The 20,245-nt window shown below is 43.2% G+C and overlaps 1 protein-coding gene across 1 annotated transcript in view; it reads right to left on the bottom strand.

The window, feature by feature from the left end:
* Positions 1-20,245, bottom strand: part of LOC115473214 — a 68,144-nt gene that overhangs the window by 5,519 nt on the left and 42,380 nt on the right. Inside the window, exons 5-10 of the mRNA XM_030207994.1 lie at positions 17,515-17,619; positions 9,776-9,831; positions 9,100-9,236; positions 5,391-5,446; positions 1,427-1,537; positions 853-957 (exon numbers count right to left, since the gene is read on the bottom strand). Of these exons, the coding sequence (XP_030063854.1) occupies positions 853-957; positions 1,427-1,537; positions 5,391-5,446; positions 9,100-9,236; positions 9,776-9,831; positions 17,515-17,619 (570 nt within the window). The remainder of the gene's footprint in view (positions 1-852; positions 958-1,426; positions 1,538-5,390; positions 5,447-9,099; positions 9,237-9,775; positions 9,832-17,514; positions 17,620-20,245) is intronic.

Here is a 20,245-nt window from a genome sequence, read left to right on the forward strand (position 1 = left end):
ACTCTCCCACACACTCTCTCAAACATACACACTCCGAGGAAAACCTTGCTAGCGCTCGTTTCATTTGTGTCAGAAATGGACCTTTTTTACTAGTTAACAATAAAATAGCACATCTTAATGGTAACGCACATTGATAATTTCCCTCCTTAGGAGAAGATTCTATATATGGCGCCTAAAAAGCAGCGCTGAAATCAGTGCTGACTAAGCGTATTCTATAATTTTCACCTAGATTTAGGCGCCGATTATAGAATATGCTGAGTTGATATTTCAGCGCCGATATCTGCATGCATCCATTTACGCCAATGAAAGCTTGGTGTAAATCTCAGCACGTAGATTTAGGCATACTACTGGGCCATATTCTATAATTAGATGCCTAAATTTTGGAACGCCCATGAAATGCCTATTTCCCTGCCCATAACCACGCCCCTTTTTGCCTGCGCAAGTTAAAGTTCTGCGCACATTGTTACAGAATAAGCTTAGCGAATTGTGCGCCTAAATTCTAATCAGTGCCAATTAGTGCTTATTAAGTGCTGTTATTAACGCTCATTAGCTTGTTAAGCCAATTAAGTTATATGTGGTGTTATAGAATCTGCTCCAATTTCACCGCCTAAATCAACCCACACTGTATAGAATCCAGGGGTTAATGCGTTACCTCTTTTCTGCTTTTTCCAATACTGTGCTACTTGGACACTGCATTATAAGCTCTCTAAGATAGGGTTAAATACACACCCTGCTGAATGGGAGAGGTATGCTGGCCTAGTTAGAACAGGGGAACTCCTGGGATCCAGGAGGAATTACTTTACATCCCACAGACTTTTTGCATGAGAAAAAGTAGACGATTGCTTTCCTTACCTTGTTCTAGAGCCTCTGGAATCACAGATATTTCTGTCAGGCTTTCACAGATGGCTTGGAACTTAAACTTCTCAAAGTCAGATTCATTGACTTTACCTGATCGAGCTAAAATTAAATACAAAGAAACAACAATGGTAGGATTCAAAAACAGTGTATTTCTGAGAAACAGACTACCAGTTACGTCAGGTGGAATTCTGCACAAAAATAGAATATTCTGCACACTTTGGGGTCCTTTCACCAAGCTACGGGAAAAAGGGTCCTGTGCTAGCGGCAGGTGTCGTTTTTCACATGTACCATGGCTGTTTTACTGCAGTGAGTAAAAAGACCCCAGACACACATGGCCATGAGATAAGCGAACTACCGCCATTCTGTAAAAGGGCCTCTCTGTTTCTAATTTTTTTTGGTTCAGAATTCCCCTATTATAAGTTATTTATATTTTGAGGAAAGAGCAGAGACCGGGATTGTGGGGGTAGGGGGAGGCAGAACTGCATGCCCACCCACCTTGGGCTAAGGCCCACCCGGAAATGGCTGTCTGGCTATGCCATTGCTCAAGTCTACATCATAAAGGACATACTGTGAAAGTAAAGCGGTATGTTATTTATATCATCAGAAAACGATTGGGTGTTCAGCAGCAGGCAATCCTTGCATGTCCGATAGAGATTGATTTCAGTTGTATCATCATCATCTGCAATGTTAAAAAGAAATGAGTGTAAGGAAGTCAGGCTGAAAATGATGGAGCTCTTCATATTTGTAGGATAGATTGCACATAATGCCAGAAAACATCATTACCATGTTGGAAAGACAACTGTAGATAAGTTTTCCCAGCCATTGCTTTTTTAGGCATAAGCTTCCAATTCAGTTGAAACCTAGGTAGGGAGTATAATACCTAATCCTTTCTTCACAACTGCTTAGATTATTTTTCTGTTTCCCTTTATAAAGTAGCCATCACAGCAACAGCCTTGTTAGGGGGCCACAGGCCACAAAGCCCTCTGGATCCTAGTATGTGCACACACCCAACAGGCCTGAATTTAGGAATAAGCAATATGAGCATCTGCTGCTGGCACCAAATTTTTATAGGCCTGAAATGTTTAGCTATGTCTCCATTCAGGCTCGGTTTTCTGTGCTGGCCCTGCAGCAGCATCAACAAGCTGAAAAAAAGAAAATTTAGCATGGGGCTTGCCAGCCATCACTCTCCGACAATCCCTGTGATGTCCTGCTGCTTGCACTGGCTTCCATGGGTACTGGAAAATCCATACAGGAGGAAAGACTAAAACAGTGATGAGCAACCTTTGTATAAAGGGGCCGCATCAATGTCAATACTATCCCTAGTGGGCTGCAACCATAGGAGCTGACTCTGTGGGTGCTTGAGCACCCCCAATATTGAGAAAATTGCTTGAATGTGTCCAGGGAAGGATTGTTTCCATTAGGCTTAGCACCCCCAATAATTCTGAAAAGTTGGCTCCTATGGCTGCAACCTTACATATAGTATTTAAAATTGCCCAAACTCTGACTAATGTTGTTTTCTGTGTGGTTTTGCCAGCTGCATAAAATTTAATGTTGCCTACCTGTGGACTAGAGCAATGCAGGGCCTGTCAAAGCTTGAGGGATGGCAGGCCCCGTGCTGAATTCTCTTCCAACCTACTGCTGCTGTGGCAGGGCTCATGCCTATGGGCAACTAACATTTCAGTTTCAAACTTAATTCTATCTGTAGGAATCACTATTTTTTAATGACTGGGACTTGTTCCCCCACAGCCCATAAGCAACTGCTACTGAGCTAATGTGAGGCTGTGACAGGACTGACTTTTATGTGGTCCTACTTATGTGGTTAGCCTGGCCGGTTATCGGCCAAGTGCCGACTCTGCCCCCAGAACACCCCCCTAATAGCTGGTTTTCAGTTCAGTGCTAACTGGTTATTTTCAGCAGTGGTATTTGGTTAAATGCTGCTGAAGACTGGCAACATAATTGGCCAAACAGGCGATTTAAACTGGCCAGGAACCATTTTGGCCAGTTAAATCACTTTGAGGAGGATCAACCCCTGATTATACTGCCACGGGACTTCATATTCATGTTCTAATTATTTGAGTGTTAAGGACTGGAAATCACGGTTACAGAGGGGTAATTTTGTAAAGGATTTCTGTGTAAACTCTGTCGTATTCATTTAAGAGGCCTCGCTTAAAATTGACCCATTGTAAAAGTAGAAGGTGCATCGTTTTCTTTGACCTGAACATAGATGTGTTTGAGAGAGGAGTTTGGGCAGAGTCACAAAGTATAAAACACTTTGCTGTATCTGTTTACACCAGCACCCAAGCTGGCATAAATGTGCATGGTGTCAGCTGCTTTCGTGATGCTATTTTATAAAAAAAATACAGAGGTGCCTATGTGGTTTTATAAGATAGCCTCAAAACAGATGCCAACTTGGCAGCTTGTTATAAAATTGCACTTGCAGGACACGAGATTCAGCTGGTGACGATCAGCGTTTTGCTGACCGCCACCAGTGTTAAACCCGGGAATTCAATCCTGGACCATGTCTGGGTACCAGCATTAAATTTCCAGGTTTCTGGAACCAGCTAACACGCAGTCAGTTAAGTGTGATATTCAGCAGTCCTTAACACTCAAATAATACATGCTATGAAGTCCTGTGAAATCTTGCCTAATGTAAAGGTCTCTCTAGCTAATATTCAGCCCATGGGAGGCAGGCCAGATAAGTCCTGTGATTGAGGCTGAGCTTGGATATTCAATGCTGGGCCGTTTCCAGTGACCGGTACTCAATATCCATCTTTTTTTGGCTGGTTTAAATTTAGCCATCCAAGTTAATATTCAACACTGGCCAGTTAAGTTTCTAATGGCCAAAGATAGGCCTGCAATTTGGGCAGCCCGATTTGACCACCAAATTTAGCCAGCAATGTGCTGAATATTCGCAGGCAGCTGGTTAGCCATTATCCCCTGGATTCTATATAGTGCAACCAAAATTGCATGCAAATACAGTTATATTCTGGATTTGCATGCATTACTTAACAAGCCAATCAGTGCCGATAATTGCCACTTAACAAGCAATTATTGACACTAATTGGCATTAATTAGAATTTACATGCACAACTTGCTAGGTATATTCTGTAAAGTGGTGCATGTAAATTCTAATGTGTGCTGCCAAAAAGGAGGTGTGACCTTGGACATGGAAAGGGCGGGCGAAGGGCACTGAAAATTTACACGTACGGTTATAGAATACACCTACTCTGTGCCTAACTTAGGCGCCAGTATTTACACATAAATGGACATGCCTAGAGTTAGGCTCAGACGTGGCCGCTAGGCATATTCTATAAAACGCATCTAGGCGGAAATATTTTCGGCACCATATATAGAATCTAGTCCCATGCACTAAATACTAATACTCAGTGGAGATAACTTCCTATCTCGCTCTGAATATTAGAACTTAGCTGGTTAAGTGCTATTCAACTGGCCAGGAGTAGTTTGTGATCGGTTAAATAGCAATGAATATCGCTGGTCTCTTCCTCTGACATTATAATGGAAAGCCCATGAGATGGTGGTCCCAGCCCTCTTGGACTTCATTTTCAAAATCCTTGTGCCAATTTTAAAACCTAAAATCAGAAGCCCTAATTTTATATGATGATGTGGTATTCCTGATTCAACGATGTAAAAACAGAAGAAACAAGTCTTCACAGAAATACAAATAAAAAACAAAACAGCGAAGATGACTAAAAGTAAACAGAAGACGCTTCAGATAAAAATCCAAGATTTATTGATCGGTGAGCAAGACTTGACACAGCTGTGTTTCACCCTACAGAGCCTGCATTAGGAGTCTATTTTCAAAACAACCTTTTGCGATCAGAGAAATCAATTCTTGTATTCATCATACAGTTGTGGATCTTGTTGTGGAGCTGCAATGTCTCTTAGGTCTGAATAAAATAGTGCTCTGGAAAGCTTTCTAATCTCGAGTATAGACCCGGATTGAAAATCCTAATTTTATATGATGATGTAGTATTCCTGATTCAACAACACAGAGATGGTCCAAAGTACAGAACAAAGTCTAAGATACAACAAAAAGCACCAAGAGCCTTCAGAAATGAGACACAGTTCCTTTTATTATAAAAATCGACTTTCCAATGTGGACCCGACACAGGCCATGTTTTGGCACACAGTGCCTGCGTCACCCTGACAGGGGCCATGTTTTGGCGCACAGTGCCTGCGTCAGGGGTCCATCCACTTTATAAAGTGGTTGCGTGACGCGTTTTAGTGAGTAGATTTAAACTGAACAACACAATGGCCCCTCTGTTTGTTCCTTTACTAAAGAACGAAGGGACTTTTTTGTCCTCAACGCGTCAAGCAACCACTTTATAAAGAGGGTGGACCCCTAACACAGGCACTGTGTGCTGAAACACGGCCCATGTTTGGTCCACATTGGAAAGTCGATTTTTATAATAAAAGGAACTGTGTCCCCTTTCTGAAGGCTCTAGGTGCTTTTTGTTGTATCTTGGTATTCCTGATTCAGGCATTGAACATTTCAGCTAAAGCCAGCTCACCTTTTACCAGACTGTCTTTTGTGACTGAAATCGAAACCCCATCCTTCTGATCATCCCTGGAAAAAAAAAAAAGAATAAGAAGTGCCTCTCTTGTCAGAGTTTTATTAAAGTAAAAATAGAAGCTGGGCTTAGTTTACTTTGTATAAAAAGTAGGATTAAAATGTAATCTTTTTGATCCTATAAAAATGTTTAAAATAAATGTAAGCTGGACATAGGAACTCTCATACAGCGAGTATCTCTGTGGAAGAGAATGTGTACTAAGGAAAGAAGTGTGTGAGGAAAAAAATCAGGGAAGAGAGAGACAGCGTGAGTCAGGAAAGATGAGCTATAGGAAGAGTGTATGGGGAAAGACAGAACATGGGGAGAGAGAGAGGTGTGAACGTTGCTCCTTGTGATGGCGATCGTGGATTGTATTGCCTTGAGTTATTTTTGTCAATGATATTAGATGTTTTGTATCGGTTTTGGGGAGGGATGAGTAGGTGGGTATGTGTGGGGTGTTTGAGTGGGAGTGTGGTGGGTGTGGAGGAGTGTTGGTTTGTGTGGTTTTTTTGGACATGTGGTGGACAACATTGTGATTTGTTGGATATGGTATTTGAATGAAGAACTATAATTACATGATACGGTTGTTTAAGAAAGTGCCTATGAGCTAATTACAACTAATTGAAGAGAACAAGCCTATTATTGGATTATATATATATATATATATATATATATATATATATATATATATATATATATATATATATATATATAAACTATAGTGTGTTTACAAGGCTAAGAGGCTTATTTTCAAAGCACTTAGCCTCCCAAAGTGCTTTGAAAATATGCCTCTAAGCGAGCAAAAATGTTGCCCAAATCTTCTTAACTTATTCTCGCATATCTAAGAAAAGCTTTCAGTTATCTTGGGTAGTTTTTGTAACAGCTGGGAACAAAGTTTTTGACCCTAAAATTTTTGCTTTGCATTTTAAAAATATATTCTCATGATCGTATTGAGATTTGCTCGAATACAAAGGAAACCAATAGTGTAGCTCTGTTAGTAACTTCAGACAATGAATCCTCCAATATCGAGGAAAGATATTCTAAATCCTTATGTTCTTGTCCATTGCCTTGTTCACCTTTTTCAGAGCTCCCTCCCCCCCAATAACCTTTTTGTAGTTAGATAATATATCTTATTAACTAGAGGAATAAGCTCAGGAATATTTTACATTTTCAACAAGATATTCCTTGAAGGTAGATCCAAGATGGCGTCGTAGTGTTTTAATGCATCAGATGCGCTCAGACTCTCTCCTCAAGCACTGCTGTGAATGGCTCCGGACCTCCGTGAATAATGGGGAAAAGGAGAGGGAAGGTGCGGAAGAACCCCTCGACCCCCACCGGGACCCACCTTCATCAACAGGCAACTTTGGAGCAGTTCGGGCTAACATCCAGTCCAAGGCAAGCCTCTTCTCCTGCAATCGGAGCCAGCATGTCAGCGCTGACCAGCAGTGTCGATGGGGACTCTTTGAGCCCCGTCTTACGTGCAGCTCCCCCACTATCAGGAAGGAATAGCATAAAGTCCTGTAGCTCAATCTCCCAATGTAGAGAAGATAAACGCGCAGGGAGGGAACTTGCCCACGCGGGGAGAATCGATTAGGAGCAGCCAACTGGATAAACAAATTGCAGCACAGACATTGCCATCACAGATAGTGAGTTACTGTAAACCAACCTTTAAAGGCTCCCCTTCCTGGTTCTTTTTTGGGGCTTTTGGCAAAATCAGCCGTAGTGACAATGGAGTCACTCTGGGACCTGACATCTAACTTGGATAAGAAATTGTCTTGAGATGTACAAGATAAACCTTGTATTGCTTGGATACCACCTACACTTCCGGAGAACATTAACAACATATTTGTTTAAAAAGGCATACCCTACCAACCCAACATAAATGCCTGACCACTGCAACACAACAAAACCAAAATACGGTATGGACACAACACAATTCTTCTGTGTACGATGACGCCCCAATGTAGCTATATCACCTGAACTTTACCTTATCTCATGTGGCAATACCACATGAACTTTATCTCTACATCACTCTGTATTGGTTTACACCGGAGACTGCAATCGCATCTCCAGCTCTATGAAAGCCACATTGAGCCTCCAAATAGGTGGGAAAATGTGGAATACAAATGTAACATTTAAAAAAAAAAATCTCAAGGAAGCGGGAAGGCTCATCTGCGTGTTTCTCCAAGCAGTCCTAGCAGAGGACTTTGAAGGACTCCGTGAGCCATCTAGGCCTCATCTTCCACAGCCCCTGTACACTTTCCCACAGCAGAGATCTGAAAGCCCCAGCAGCAATCTTCTTCCAGTCCTACTGCAGGAAAGAGGCTCAGACATTTCTTCCCATTTGATTATCATCGTTGGATGTCCTAATTTTGGACCCCCACTAGTTCCGCCCAAACATGTCCCTCAACACACACCTCCTTGCTATTTGGATCACCTGCAGTATAGGATGTCAAAATTCTGCCATTCCAAAATCACAATTTGAATGTATTTGGCAGATAGACCTTTTTTGCCATTTTGAGACATTTACCATTCCATGTGCTTTGAAAATGAGTCTTTGAGTCTCTTTGGCCTTCTCCACTTTGTTCTTCTTTCCTGGTGATTCTGTGGAGTGTGCTGCTTATTTTTTCTGAGGATCCCTAGCTGTCGGTAGGATTAGATCCTGGACTTTGTTCATCAAAAAAAGTAATTAGTAGGTTTTGTATTTGAAGAGGGATTAAGTAACTGGATTCTGAGGATGGAGAACCATTTGATGGTGGCAGAATTAAGGACACATGCAGGCTCATTTTTGAAAGAGAAGGACGCCCATTTTTCGACACAAATAGGAAGATGGGCGTCCTTCTCACAGGGTCGCCCAAATCGGTATAATCAAAAGCCGATTTTGGGCATCCCCAACTGCTTTTATGTTGCAGGGATGACCAAAGTTCACAGGGCGTAGCGAAGGCGGGACTTGGGTGTGCCTAACACATGGACGTCCTTGACACATAATGGAAAAAAAAGGGCGTCCCTGACGAGCACTTGGATGACTTTACCTGGTCCTGTTTTTCTTACGTCCAAGGCACAAAAAGGTGCCCGACCTGGCCTGACGACCACTGAAGAGAATCAAGGATGACGTCCCCTTACTCCCCCAGTGGTCACTAACCCCCTCCTACCCTCAAAAAATATCTTTAAAATTATTTTGTGCCATCCTCAAATGTCTTACTCAGGTCCATCACAGCAGTATGCAGGTCCCTGGAGCAGTTTTAGTGGGTGCAGTGCACTTGAGGCAGGCGGACCCAGACCCATACCCCCCTACCTGTTACACTTGTGGTGGTAAATGTGAGCCCTCCAAAACCCACCACAAACCCACTGTACCCACATCTAGGTGCCCCCTTCACCCGTAGGGCTATGGTAGTGGTGTACAGGTGTGGGTAGTGGGTTTTTTTTGGGGGTGGGGGATTTGTAGTTCTGATTTCCCCATTGCATTCCCTAAGACTACAAGTCCCTGCCTGCAATGGGGAAACCCAGGACTGGATCAACCCTGTTGGGTGAATCTGGATCAAGCTGGCAACCTTAGCAAGAACAGTCAAAATAATTGTTATCTCCACAGTATCTAGCCTATTTACTTTCATGATCAGGAAAGCAATGGTGGAGAAAATAACAAAGAATTTATTTTCAGAATGTGACTTACATCCTTCGGCTGTCCCGGTAGGTGACTTGATCCCCATTCACTGAGAATTCAATCCAGCCAGTAATGTTCACCTTAGTTGGGTCATAACCCTCTTGTTTTTTGTTAGCTTTGGCAACAATTGTCCATCTACCTGCAATCTGTGGTAAAAGCTGATTAATTTTCAGGGCTGCCTCTATGATGAGTAGAAGATTCATATCTTGACTAAGTCATTCTCTGCAGCGATGGCATTGTGAATCCTTTTTAGATGCAATGCAATTCTATGACTGAGAAAAACAGGTCATTTGATAACTGGAATATGGGTGGTTGAGATTAGCCATCTCTTTTCAGCTTAGTACTGAACATAGAGAAGATTGACCCTAGCATACATTGGGTCTTTGATGTAGTGTGGGCTCTGGAGGAACAGCGTGGTCATTGCCTAGCTAAACCGTGTTCAAAGCAGACATTTCCTAGCATTATCACAGCTAAAGTAATATAACAGTTGTAATAATCATATGGACATTGGCATCAACATTTCAAAACAATTGGGGGTGCCAAACACAATTTAAACTACTCCTCCCTGGACACAGTGAAGGAACTTGCTTAATATTGGGGTGCTCAGCATCCACAGAGCTGGCTCCTATGCATATAGGTACAATTGCTATTAACGTGACCGCTGAAAAGACAAAATTATTTTTACCTCTGTTGTATTGATGGGGGTCACAGATTTCAAGGAATTGTTTTCACAGATTAATGCTAAGAAAGATTAAAATATTGTTATTCTGAGTAAAGTACATCTGAGACAAGTTAAACTGATTGAAAGTTCAGCCTGGCAAATGGATCATTATGATAGCAAATAAGTCCAAGTCATCAGGGGCAGGATGAGCCAGGTCTGGTTTTGCTGCACTACAACATGGAATTGTCGTTATGCTTTTTATGTTTCATAATTTTTATTAATTTTTATATACTTATTACAGAAATTATCATACTGCAAAAGTGTAATACAGCCTTTAAGTAATTAGTACAGAGGAAATAATAATTAAGCAAATTGTCCTAAACAAAGACAAAATATTGGCTTCCTTAGACCCCAATAATGGGGGGGTAGGAATTAGTGAAGATAACACAATCATAACATATAAATGAAAAATTTGGTTCCGTTAGTCCCATATATATCTCAACTCTATCGTTGTTTATTGTCTAGGAAAGTCTGAAGCTGATCAGGCATATAATATATGTATTTAACTTGATTTAACCTGATGACACATTTAGAGGGATAAGCCAGGAGGAAAGAACCTCCCAATTCCAATACTTTTGACCTCATAGAGAGAAACTTTTTTCGTTTTTCTTGTGTAGATTTAGTCACATCCGGATAAAGCCAAATCTTTTGGCCAGCAAAAACACGGTTAGTTGATTTAAAGTAAAGACGCATTACTGCATTTAAATCCTGTTGGAATACAAAGGAAATTATCAACGTCCCCCTTTCAGGTGATTCTTCAATTGTTTGCTCCAAAATGGCTGTGACATTTTGTAAGTCTATAGAGTTCTCTGTTCCAACTTTTTTCATCGTACTTGGTATGTAATAGATCTTATTCAAAGGGGGAAAAACTTCTTGGGGAAAATTTAAGTTTTCTTTTAGATATCTCTGGAACATATCTTTTGGAGATTCTCCCAATATTCTAGGAAAATTCAATATTCGGAGATTTAATCTCCTATTAAAATTCTCTACTTGTTCCAGTTTTCTTCTGATTTCCATATTATCTTTTACCACAGCCATTTTAAAATCCTCAGTTTGCTTTGTCTCTCTCTCTAAGGCCTCAATCTTGGAAGAAAAATCTTGTTTGCCATATCTAGGGAGTTTTTCACTTCCTGTACATTCAAATTCAAAGTCTTTACCTCCTCCGAAGATTGTCTCAGGGTTTTTTCTATTTCCAATAACTTCAGCCATTCTTACCCAGGCTCACCTCCGTCTCTCCTGCAGCTGCATATATCCTTACAGAGTTGGACTCCCCTCTGAGCTCCTCGGAATAATCCTTTCCGGGTTCCAAGAGAAACCCCGTCCCGCTCAAGGCAGTTGCAGGGCAAGGAGGCGTCGTAGAGAAAGGCGGGGAGAGAGAGACTTCTATTTCCTGCGGGGGGCTCGCTTCACCGGTCCCTCCTGCTAAGGACTCCGCTCCGCTTCTTCGGGACAATGCGGGGAAGAAGCGTTCCAAACCTCCGCTTGCCGGTGTGGACGTCGTGGGATGAAGGGGAGTCCCCCGAGTCGTCCCCTTACGCTTGGTATGCGGCATTTAGAAAAACAGGTAAATAATTCAAGATTCAGCAAGTAGTAGGCAGAAGCTCGCTTCCAACACCTCCGCTCACGGCGCCATCTTGACACGCCCCCGTCGTTATGCTTTTTATAAATCTACATGTTCACACTGCTATGGAGTAAACCAGGGCTGACTCAACCTGACCTGATGAGCTGGAGTCATCTGGCAGCTGTACGAGAATGTAAAGAGTTCAAGATAGTGGCAACTGATGGTTGAAAATGTAAAGTGATGGAACAAACACTATTACCAGAGCTCCCCAGGCTCCTGCAGTAGCTTAGGGTAAATTCTGCAGCAAGAATTAGAATATGTTACAGTAAAGCCTCTGAAATTCCTGAGTAGTTCTGAGGCACACAAATAAATATGCATAGCTTTATATATTCAATTATATATTTTTATTTTATATTATGAAAAATGCCTTTCTAGACTTGCATGTCCTATATAATAATTCTCACCTCCAACATTCTGAAGCTGCCTGGGACCGTGGCTTCCGCCGGAGGTGGTCTGCGTCCTGCAGTAGATAACACTAACGTCATTGGCCTGGAAGCATTGAAGAGCGAGCAGGCTCAGCGAGTCTGCTGCCTTCCCTTCTCTTCGCTCTGAGCTCTGACTCTGGTCCCGCCCTTGCGGAAACAGGAAATTAGGGCGGGACCAGAGTCAGAGCGAAGAGAACGGAAGGCAGCAGACTCGCTGAGCCTGCTCACTCTTCAATGCTGCCGCCGGGACCCCGGTAAGAGAGGGGGAGAGGGAGTTTGGCGATTTTGGAGTGGGGGCGACGTACACATTGGGGGATGGAGGGAGGGAGGACTGGAACTCGGAGGGAGGACAGAGAGATGGACAGTGACAGAGGGAGGGAGGAAGCCATGCAAATCAGAGGGGAGGAAAGGGGTCCGTGGGACTTGGAGGGGGACAGAGGGAGAGAGCGGGGGGGGGGGGAACCTTGCCTGCGCCCATTTCCTTTCATACAGAAACTGGCCTTTTTTACAAGTATGTCTATATTTTTTGTGGGAAGGGATCAGCCAAATGGGATCATAGGTATTTGGGGGACACAGAAGAGGTTAGGGCTCTTCAACTTGGAGAAGAGATGGCTGAGAGGAGATATGATAGAGGCCTATAAAATACTGAGTGGAGTGGAACGGGTAGAGTGAAACAATTGTTTACTCTTTCCAAGAATACAAGTACTAGGGGGCATACAATAAAGCTACTAAGTAGTAAATTTAAAACAAATTGGAGAAAATATTTCTTCACTCAACGTATAATTAAACTCTAGAATTCATTGGCAGATAATGTGGTAAAAGCAGTTAGCTTAGTGGGGTTTAACAAAGGTTTGGACAAATTCCTACAAGAAATCTCCATAAGCCATTATTAAAATGGACTTGGGAAAATCAATTTTATTTATTTATTTGTTGCATTTGTATCCCACATTTTCCCACCTATTTGCAGGCTCAATGTGGCTTACATTATGCCGTAATGGCAATTGCCATTACCGGAATAAGAAATACAGAGTGGTATTGCAGTAAAGTTCATAAGTGACAAAGTATTTTAAGCAGTCAGGTATAGAGAGTTCGGTTTTGCCCAGTTCTGGTATAAGTTTCGTTGTCTGGTATTTAGGATGGATCATTGTGGTAAGCCTTTTTGAACAGATTGGTTTTTAGTGATTTTCGGAAGTTTGTTAGGTCGTGCATTGTTTTTATGCCGTTTGGTAATGCATTCCATAGTTGCGTGCTTATGTAGGAAAAGCTGGATGCATATGTTGATTTATAGTTTAGTCCTTTGCAGCTAGGGTAGTGGAGATTCAGGAATGTGCGTGCTGACCTTTTTGTTTCTGGTTGGTAGATCTGTCATGTAGACCGGGGCTTTGCCGTGAATAATTTTATGAACCAGGGTGCAAATTTTGAACGCAATACGTTCTTTGAGTGGAAGCCAGTGTAGCTTCTTTTTTTAGTGGTTTTTTCCAAATATGAGTCTGGCTGCGGTGTTTTGGGCAGTTTGGAGTTTCTTAATGATTTCTTCTTTGCATCAGGCATAGATTGCATTACAGTAGTCTAGGTGGCTTAGCTCCATTGATTGTACCAGGCTGCGGAATATATCCCTTGGGAAGAAAGGTTTTACTCTTTTGAGTTTCCACATTGAATGGAACATTTTCTTTGTTGTATTTTTCGCTTGGCTTTCTAATGTGAGATTTCGGTTGATTGTGACTCCGAGAATTTTCAGGCTATCTGAGACAGGAAGGGTATAGTCTGGGGTGTTTATAGTGGTGGGTTTGTACGTGTTGTATTGTGATGAAAGGAAGAGACATTGTGTTTTTTCTGCATTGAGTTTTAATTGAAATGTGTCCGCCCATGAATTCATGATATGGAGGCTGTGTTTGATTTCATTTGTGATTTCTGTTGTATCATGTTTGAACTGGATATTGATTGTGACATCGTCTGCGTAGATGTAAGGATTAAGGCCTTGGTTGGATAACAATTTGGCTAGAGGTGTCATCATTAGGTTGAAGAGGGTCAGTGAAAGCGGTGATCATTGGGGTACTCCACATTCTGGTTTCCATGGTAATGATGTGTTCGAATTTGATATCACTTGGTATGTTCTTGCGGTTAGGAAGCCCTTGATCCAATTAAGTACGCTTCCACAGATCTCGAAGTATTCTAGGATGTTTAGTAATATTTTATGGTTTACCATGTCGAACGCATTGGACATGTCTAATTGTGGGAGGAGTACACTATTGCCAGTTGCAATTACTTGTTTGAATTTGGTTAGGAGAGTGGTTAGTACTGTTTTGGTGCTGTGGTTGGATCGAAATCCTGATTGTGATTCATGTAGCACTGAGAATTTGTTTAAGTAGTCGGTAAGTTGCTTGGTTACTATGCTTTCCATTAACTTGACTGCCAGAGGGATGGATGCTACTGGGCGGTAGTTGGTTATGTCATTTGCTTTTTTCTTTGAATCTTTAGGTATTGGGGTGAGTAGTATGTTTCCTTTATCCTTAGGGAAGAGTCCATGTTGTAGCATGTAGTTTAGGTGTGACGTGAGGTCTGTTATGAAGCATTGAGGGGCAGATTTTATTAGGTTATTGGGACATGTGTCCAGTTTACAGTGGGATTTGGCGAACCTGTTGATTGCTTGGGTGACGATTTCATCAGTAAGTAGAGCGAAGTTTGACCAGATTCGGTCTGCTGGGTATTCATTGGGGATTGGGTCCAGACAGTCAATGAATTTTTTGTGGTCAGTGGTGTTAAGTAGTAGCGTGTTTCATAGCTTTATAATTTTCTCGTTGAAGTACTACTGTGTATTACTAGGATAAGCAGCATAAAATAAATCTGTTTTACTCTTTTGAAATTTTGCCAGGTACTTGTGACCTGGATTGACCACTGTTAGAAACAGGATACTTGGCTTGAGGGACCTTCAGTTTATTCTAGTATGGCAATTCTTAGGTTCTTATGTTCTTAAGAGAGATCAGCACATGGAGGGGAATGAGGAAGATGTTGAGAGGGATTGAGGTCCACAGAGGTCCAAGAAGTAGAGAAGGGACGTAGGCCAACTAAGACACCAAAATATCTTCCAAAAGGTTGCAATTAAATTATTGAGTGAATTGTCCTTCCTGATGTACCTGAGGAGAGTGAGGTTCCATGATTGAGGGGAGGAGACAAAGGCAGGCAATCTCCAGTTCCCCTTGGGTTTTCAGGGTATTCCTAATGAATATGCATGAGACTGAATATTTTAAAAAACATATACCCCTCTTTTACATACTGTAGCTATGCTAGTGGCTGCCAGTATTTAGCCTAAGATGGTTAGTGATCTTAAAGGTGCTGACTGACATGGGCAGGATATAACCCTGATATTCAACGCCAAGCCTAATTTGGGTACCATTATTGAATATCTGGATCTTGATGACCACCAGAAGTTATCCTGACACTGGTCTGAATAATCGGCCGGCACCTGGATAACTGGCTGGATAAAGTTAGGATGAACTCTTTGCTGTTTTAATTATATTGGCGCATTTACCGGTTAACGGTCTGAAAAACACCACTAACTTCACCCAGAGTCTGTCCAGTGTTTTTATGAAAGTTTAGTAACTTTAACTTATGAACTTTAACTTATGCAAAAGGTACTGAGTGAATGTATCTGAAGCAATTAGAGGTTGGTTGGTAGAATTTCCCCAAGCCTGAAGCAAGTCTCTTTATGCTGCGAAATGAATGTCTAGGATCAGTGGCATTCCTAGCCTCGACGGCACCTGGGACGGATCGCCGATGCGCCCCCCCGCGAAATGACCCCCCCCCCCCGGGTGCACACCGCCGGGGGGGGGGGGGGGGTGCCGCAGCGCGCGCCTGTCTGCTCCCAGTTGGCTACGCTCGCTAAATTGTCTCATTCACTGCAGCTCCCACCCTCTGCCCCCGAACAGGAAGTAACCTGTTCCGGGGCAGAAGGAGGGAGCTGCTGCAGCGAACGAGAGAATTTAGCAAGCGTAGCGAACTGGGAGCAGACAGGCGCGTGCTGCAGCACCCCCCCAGCGGCGTGCACCCGGGGCGGACCGCCCCCACCGCCCCCCCCCCCTTGGTATGCCACTGTCTAGGATAGTTTTCTTGTGAATGAATCAAATGAAAGTAGTATGAAGACTTAGCCTGTCTCATTACAGATTTATATTCTAACTGAATGCTTCGAGATTGGATCTACAGGGACCTTTCCTCTAAAGGTGTTCTGCCCATTGTACCTATCATCTGAAACTGCAAAAGTTCTCTTGTGAACCAAGGATTACTTGGATGTGAACCGGATTTACTGTATAAACAGAAAACCTGGAGAACAGTCTTAGCCAAGACATTTTGTATAAGGAAGGACCACGTCAGGACCTTCTTATGTAATGTTACATAAGTATTGCCATATTGGGACAGACCAAAGGTCCATCAAGCCCAGCATCCTGTTTCCAACAGTGGCCAATCTAGGTCACAAATACCTGGCAAGGTCCCAAAAAAGTACAAAACATTCTATACTGCTTATCCCAGAAATAGTGGATTTTCCCCATTTAATAATGGTCTATGGACTTTTCCTTTAGGAAGCCGTCAAAACCTTTTTAAAACTCCGCTAAGCTAACCGCCTTTACCACATTCTCTGGCAACGAATTCCAGAGTTTAATTACACGTTGAGTGAAGAAAAATTTTCTCTGATTCATTTTAAATTTATAAATTGTAACTTCATCACATGCCCCCTAGTCCTAGTATTTTTGGAAAGCGTAAACAGATGCTTCACATCTACCCGTTCAACTCCACTCATTATTTTATAGACCTCTATCATATCTCCTCTCAGCCGCCTTTTCTCCAAGCTGAAGAGCTCTAGCCGCTATAGCCTTTCCTCATGTTAAGCTAAAGAAGGTGTCAGAGAGACACAGTGAGTCTCTGGCAAACTTGTCTTTACTTAGGAACTGCAGTTTCCTATAAAGAAGAGTCCTGGAGTAGGACTGAAACCACCCCCCCCCCCCCCCCCCGGTGTGATAGAAAGGACACAGTATAGAAAATAATGATCTGACCAAGTCATAGGAATAATAGCAGGGAGCTAATTAGAAAAGGCAGGGGCGTAGCCTGACAACAGATTTTGGGTGGGTCTAGGCAAGAAGTGGGTGGGCACCAAGTGTTCTCCCCCCTCCCAACCACCACCCAAAAAATATCTCAGCTGGTGGGAAAACGTTTCTTCCACCTTGGCAGTCTGCAGCAGGCATGACCTGAAAACTCAGCATGCGCAGGTGTCGGTATCGTGGAGAGTAGCGTTCATTACCATCAGGGGGAAGTCTTCAGCTGGTGGAGCTTGGGATCCCCACCAGCTACCGTTAAACGTGTGCTACTGTTGGGTGGGCCTGAGCCCTAAGTGGGTGGGCCCTGGCCCACCCAGGCCCACCTGTGGCTACGCCACTGAGAAAAAGTGCAGCTTCTAGTTGCCAATTACCCCCCTGTATGAGGGCAATGATCTTTGATTCACTAAAGCCAGTCCTCAATATCCATTTGCCAAGCAGGCTGCAAGCTAAAACTTGCAGGGACTCTCTTTAATATGTATCTGTAGAATGTTATATCAATATTTAGTAGTAGCATAGTATCAATAATTTATGCATGCATCCTTTTCTTATAAATCCTACCACCTTTCTTACCATAATCGATCAGGTTGCGGCGCAGACTAACATATTTGTAGTTCTTGCAGGCTGACAACTGCTTGAACTCCTCCAGCTCAGAGTCAGAAAGGTTAGTGGCTCTAGCTGGAAAGAAGACAAGGTTAGAATATTGGAGAAATCTGCAGGAAAAACTGTCAAAGAAACTTATAGCTTTAAAAAAAAAAATTGCCATTCATGTAAGCCTGGGGTTCTTAGCCAAGCAAACACAGCAGGGGTGACACGAACAATGATGCAAAAACAAAACATCCAAAGGACTAGAAAGAGTTTACATCAGAAGCTTTATTAAAATGTAATGGATTCGACACAAATTGTGTTTCGGCCATAGAGGCCTGCTTCAGGAGTCCCTCTAAGTCATGGTCATGTAGAGGGGCATAATCGAAAGAGACGTCCAAGTTTTGATGAGGACGTCCTTGCAAAACGTCCCGATGCTGGGGCGGGGAAAGCCGTATTATCGAAACAAGATGGACATCCATCTTTCATTTCGATAATACGGTCATGGACGTCCAAATCTTGAAATTTTGGTCATCCTTAGAGATGGTCGTCCCTAGACTTCATCATTTCTGATTTTCGGCGATAATGGAAACCAAGGACGTCCATCTCAGAAACGACCAAATGCAAGCCCTTTGGTCGTGGGAGGAGCCAGCATTCGTAGTGCACTGGTCCCCCTGACATGCCAGGACACCAACTGGGCACCCTAGGGGGCACTGCAGTGGACTTCAGAAATTGCTCCCAGGTACACAGCTCCCTTACCTAGTGTGCTGAGCCCCCCAACCCCCCCTAAAACCCACTACCCACAACTGTACACCACTACCATATCCCTTACAGGTGAAGGGGGCGCCTAGATGTGGGTACAGTGGGTTTGTGGTGGGTTTTGGAGGGCTCGCTGTTTCTTCCACAAACGTAACAGGTTGGGGGTGGGTATGGGCCTGGGTCCGCCTGCCTGAAGTGCACTAAAACTGCTCCAGGGACCTGCATACTGCTGTCATGGACCTGAGTATGACATCTGAGGCTGGCAAAAAATATTTTGAAAGATATTTTGAGGGTGGGAGGGGGTTAGTGACCACTGGGGGAGTAACGGGAAGTCATCCCCAATTCCCTCTGGTGGTCATCTGGTCATTTTGGGCACCTTTTTGTGCCTTGGTCGTGAGAAAAACATGACCAGGTAAATTCGTCCAAGTGCTCGTCAGGGACGTCCTTTTATTTCCATTATAGGTCGAGGATGTCCTAGTGTTAGGCATGTCCAAGTCCCGCCTTCGAACGCCTGCTATACGCTCCCTTGAACTCTGGCCGTCCCTGCGACGGAAAGCAGTTGGGGACGTCCAAAATCGGCTTTTGATTATACCGATTTGGACGACCCTGTGAGGAGGACGCCCATCTTCCGATTTGTGTCGAATAATGGGCGTCCTTCTCTTTCAAAAATGAGCCCAATAGTAATTCGGCGCTCTGACAGTTTAGAGAATTGGGTAATACCCAGTAAATGTGTGTCAGTAACAAGAGTGCTAATATAGAGAGTCGCTGCTAGACAGACAGCATAGCCTGGGGTTCTTAACCAGCGGTGCCATGAGAAGAGGTCAAACGGGGTGTGGAGAAGGGTCTTAAAATCTGAGGCAATTTATTGAAACTTTCTAGATAGAGTGAAGGCAGTTATTAGAACAGTTTTCAAAGGTACTTACCCAGAACAGAAACGGACTGAATGCACGTGATAATGTAGGGCTCATATTTGAAACAGAAAAACATCCAAAAAGCGGCACAAAGAAGGAGATGGACTTTTTTTGTCCAAAACGTCCAACTCACTATTTTTCAAACCCATTTTAAGATGTTTTTCTATGCAGTTTGTCTGCAGTGTGTCCAAATAACAAGGAGTATGCGGGGGGGGGGGGGGGGGGGGGGGGTTGTTGGGGGCGGGATTTTGGCATTCCCAAAACTTGGATGTTTGGAGTAGCCTAGTGGTTAGTGCAGTGGACTTTGATCCTGGAGAACTGGGTTCAGTTCCCACTGCAGCTCCCTGTGACTCTGGGCAAGTCACTTAACCCTCCATTGCCCAGGGTACAAATAAGTACCTATATATGCTATGTAAATCACTTTGAATGTAGTTGCAAAAACCACAAAAATTTGGTATATCAAGTCCCATTTCCCCACCCCCTTCCCTTCTGCCATAAAGCAAAAACATTCAGGGCTAAAAGTTAGACATTTTAGTCTACACCTATTTCAATCATGACTAAGTTATAAAAAGACACCCAAATGACCAGATGACCACTGGAGGGATTAAGGCATGACCCCGCACCCCCCAAAGATGTGAAAGAAACAGTACATACCAGCCTCTATGACAGCTTCACATATTATGACCAGTCCTATTAGAGCAGCAAGCAGGTCCTTGGAGTAGGCTAGTGGTCAGTGAAATGAATTGTAGAGAAGGGGACCCAGGCACACATTCCATTCTAACTGTTACACTTGTGGTGGAAAGTGTGAGCCCTCCAAAACCCAATAAAAGCCTACTGTACCCATATATAGATGACACTTGCAGCTATTGTAGTGGTGTATAGTTGGGCACAGTAGGTTTTTGATGGGTTTTGGAGGGCTCACACTTTCCACCACAAGTGTAACAGTTAAGGGAGTAATGGTGAAATGTGTACCTCGGACCCCTAGGTTGCCCCACTACTCTGCTGGGATGTCTGTGTGGCCAGTTTACTAACAATGCTGCCCCCCCCAT

Source organism: Microcaecilia unicolor, chromosome 6 (genome assembly GCF_901765095.1).
Source record: "Microcaecilia unicolor chromosome 6, aMicUni1.1, whole genome shotgun sequence".
NCBI classification, from domain to species: domain Eukaryota; kingdom Metazoa; phylum Chordata; class Amphibia; order Gymnophiona; family Siphonopidae; genus Microcaecilia; species Microcaecilia unicolor.